Consider the following 2,566-nt stretch of genomic DNA (forward strand, 5'->3'; position numbering starts at 1 on the left):
CTATTAAGCAAATCGGGCCTTGCGTATTAGGCCGAGAAGTGTGTTCTGGCTACTAGGTACGACATATATATAACTATATAAATAAAAGTAGAAATATTCGTTTGTTCAAAATCGCTAATCTCCAAAAGTTCTTCATCGATTTCTTTGATATTTTTACTCAATGATCTATTCGTATCCGAACAGGTTTTTATATACATACCATATTGATGTCACGTCTGTGACAAAAACTTGTTTTTTTTTTACTGTGTTTTTCCATGTGAGAGAATTCTTCGAGACCACTTTACCGATTTCTTTGAAATTTTCACACGACGTTGCATTCGAATAGGCGCGTCTTTTTATATATCTACTATATACGTGCCTCACCTGTGACAGGAAAAAACATGTTTGTTTTTTTAAAACAGCGCCATCTGTTGGACGTAGGAGCAACTCTTGCTGTAATCTCCGAAAGTTCTTCACCGATTGCTTTGAAATTTTGACACAATGTTGCATTCGAATAGGTGCGTTTTTTTATATACCTACTATATAGATGCCACACCTCTAACAGGCAAAAACATGCATTTATGAAAAACAGCACGATCTGTTGCACATAATAGCAACATGCACGCTTTTCTAAATATGTCACGAATTCCATTTTAATGTTTCCGACAGCATTGATTAATTTTATTTTCATAGATTTCGATATGTTTTATTTATTTAATTTTTTAATGAATTATTTTGTGTGACAATGTATTAAAATTGAGCTGGGTTGTTTACCATATCCGTTCATTTCCTAAGTATCAGTATAGATGACACACCTGTAACAGGTAAAATTATGCTTTTCTTGAAAAAACAGCGCCATCCGTTGCATGTAAGAGACTAATTTAGTATAGCACACATGCTATACTAAATATGTTACAATTCTATTTCAATGTTTCTGATTGCATTGATTAATTGAATTTTCATAGATAGGGATTTATTTTCATTTTGATTTAATTATTTTGTGTGAATTGTGTTAGAATTGAGCTGTGTTGTTTACCATACCGTTCATTTTGTGGGTATAGTTTATTTTTTTATATTTTCTCATATTTTTCATATCATTTTTAATTTTTTCTTATATTTCAGTGATGGGAATATCAGATACCTTGATGTTCCCAATATTCTGATGGGAACATCAGACCATTTCGTAAGGCATCGGACGTGGGGGGTGGGGAATGGTGGAGATGACGAGGGAACGGAAGTGAGAGATGGTGGGGAGGACACGGAGACAAGGGAGGGAGGTAAAGGTGGTTAAGGACGAGGGAACGGGGAGTTTGGGATGGTGGGGACTAGGGGATGGGGGATTGGAGAATGGTTGGGGAGGACAAAGGGACAGGGGAGTGGGCTTGGTGGGAAGGAAGAGGGGATGGCGGAGTGGGGAATGGAGAGGAGGACGAGAGGACGGTGGAGTTGGGAATGGTTGGGAGGCCAAGGAGACGGGTGAGGGGGGTATGGTGGGGAGGACTGGGGGACAGGGAAGGTTGCTGTGGCCGGGTATATATATATATATATATATATATATATATATATATATATATATATATATTTATATATATTTTTATATAAATATATTTATATATATTTATATATATTTATATATATATATATAACTTTTTAGACACTCAACCCACCAGGGGACTCGAACACTGGCCAACAAGGTGGCAGTTGCATGCTGTATCCACTACGCTATACTTCAAAGCCATAAGAGAGGTAGGAATTCTGGGGTATTTAACCAACCAGAATTCCAATCTATATATATATATATATATATATATATATATATATATATATATATATATATATATATATATATATATATATATATATATATATATTGTGACGGTAAAGCGTTGGTGTTCGGCTGTTTCAATAGCTGGGGGCAGGTCCTCGTCACATAACAAAAAAAAAGAAGATCGTTTGCCCTTTTGTCTGTGGTAAGGTAATAGGAAGACACACAAAACACAAAATATAAACAATGAAATTTTAATTACTCTAGAAAACAAGATATGAATACAGACAATCTCTTGGCTTACGTAAAATTCAAAACATGTCAACAAACAAAACAACATGAATAATTAATGGCAGTAAAAATTTACTCTAAGACAATAAAGTGTAGGTAATATAAATCAAGTCAGGTGCTGAGAATACTGGCTTCAAGCTGCTACCTCCCTTAGTACATGACAACCAGAGCTTAGTCTACTATAGAGAGATGTCAACTCCAAGGAGCACAGGGATATTCTGAGGAGTACGGCGTGCTGCTGGCCCAGACGTCGACTCAGGTAGTGGCGTGAGTGCAGGTGCGGCGACACACCAGCCAATCAGGAACAGGCAGACGAAGAATGAGTAGTTTGCTGGTTTGACGGCGGACGGGAGCCGGTGTGTCTGGTGGTGCAAGGTACGCTTTGCTTCCTGGGCAAAATGTTTGGCGATACTGGTGGACGTATCTTCAATATAGTATCTTGTACGTGAATGACTTAATGTGTAGGGAAGAGCAGGCTCAATCTCTCTTGAAAGAGATTATGAGATTATCGTCACAATATATATATATATA

The 2,566-nt window shown here is 37.1% G+C and overlaps 1 protein-coding gene across 1 annotated transcript in view; it reads left to right on the forward strand.

Moving 5' to 3' along the window:
• The window catches only part of LOC123751276 (26S proteasome non-ATPase regulatory subunit 10), a 51,326-nt gene extending 50,184 nt beyond the window's left edge, over window positions 1-1,142 (forward strand). Inside the window, exon 4 of the mRNA XM_069331124.1 lies at window positions 1,102-1,142. Within this exon, the coding sequence (XP_069187225.1) occupies window positions 1,102-1,142 (41 nt within the window). The remainder of the gene's footprint in view (window positions 1-1,101) is intronic.
• The last annotated feature ends 1,424 nt before the right edge of the window (window positions 1,143-2,566 follow it).

The sequence above is a fragment of the Procambarus clarkii genome, chromosome 25, assembly GCF_040958095.1.
Source record: "Procambarus clarkii isolate CNS0578487 chromosome 25, FALCON_Pclarkii_2.0, whole genome shotgun sequence".
NCBI classification, from domain to species: Eukaryota; Metazoa; Arthropoda; class Malacostraca; order Decapoda; family Cambaridae; genus Procambarus; species Procambarus clarkii.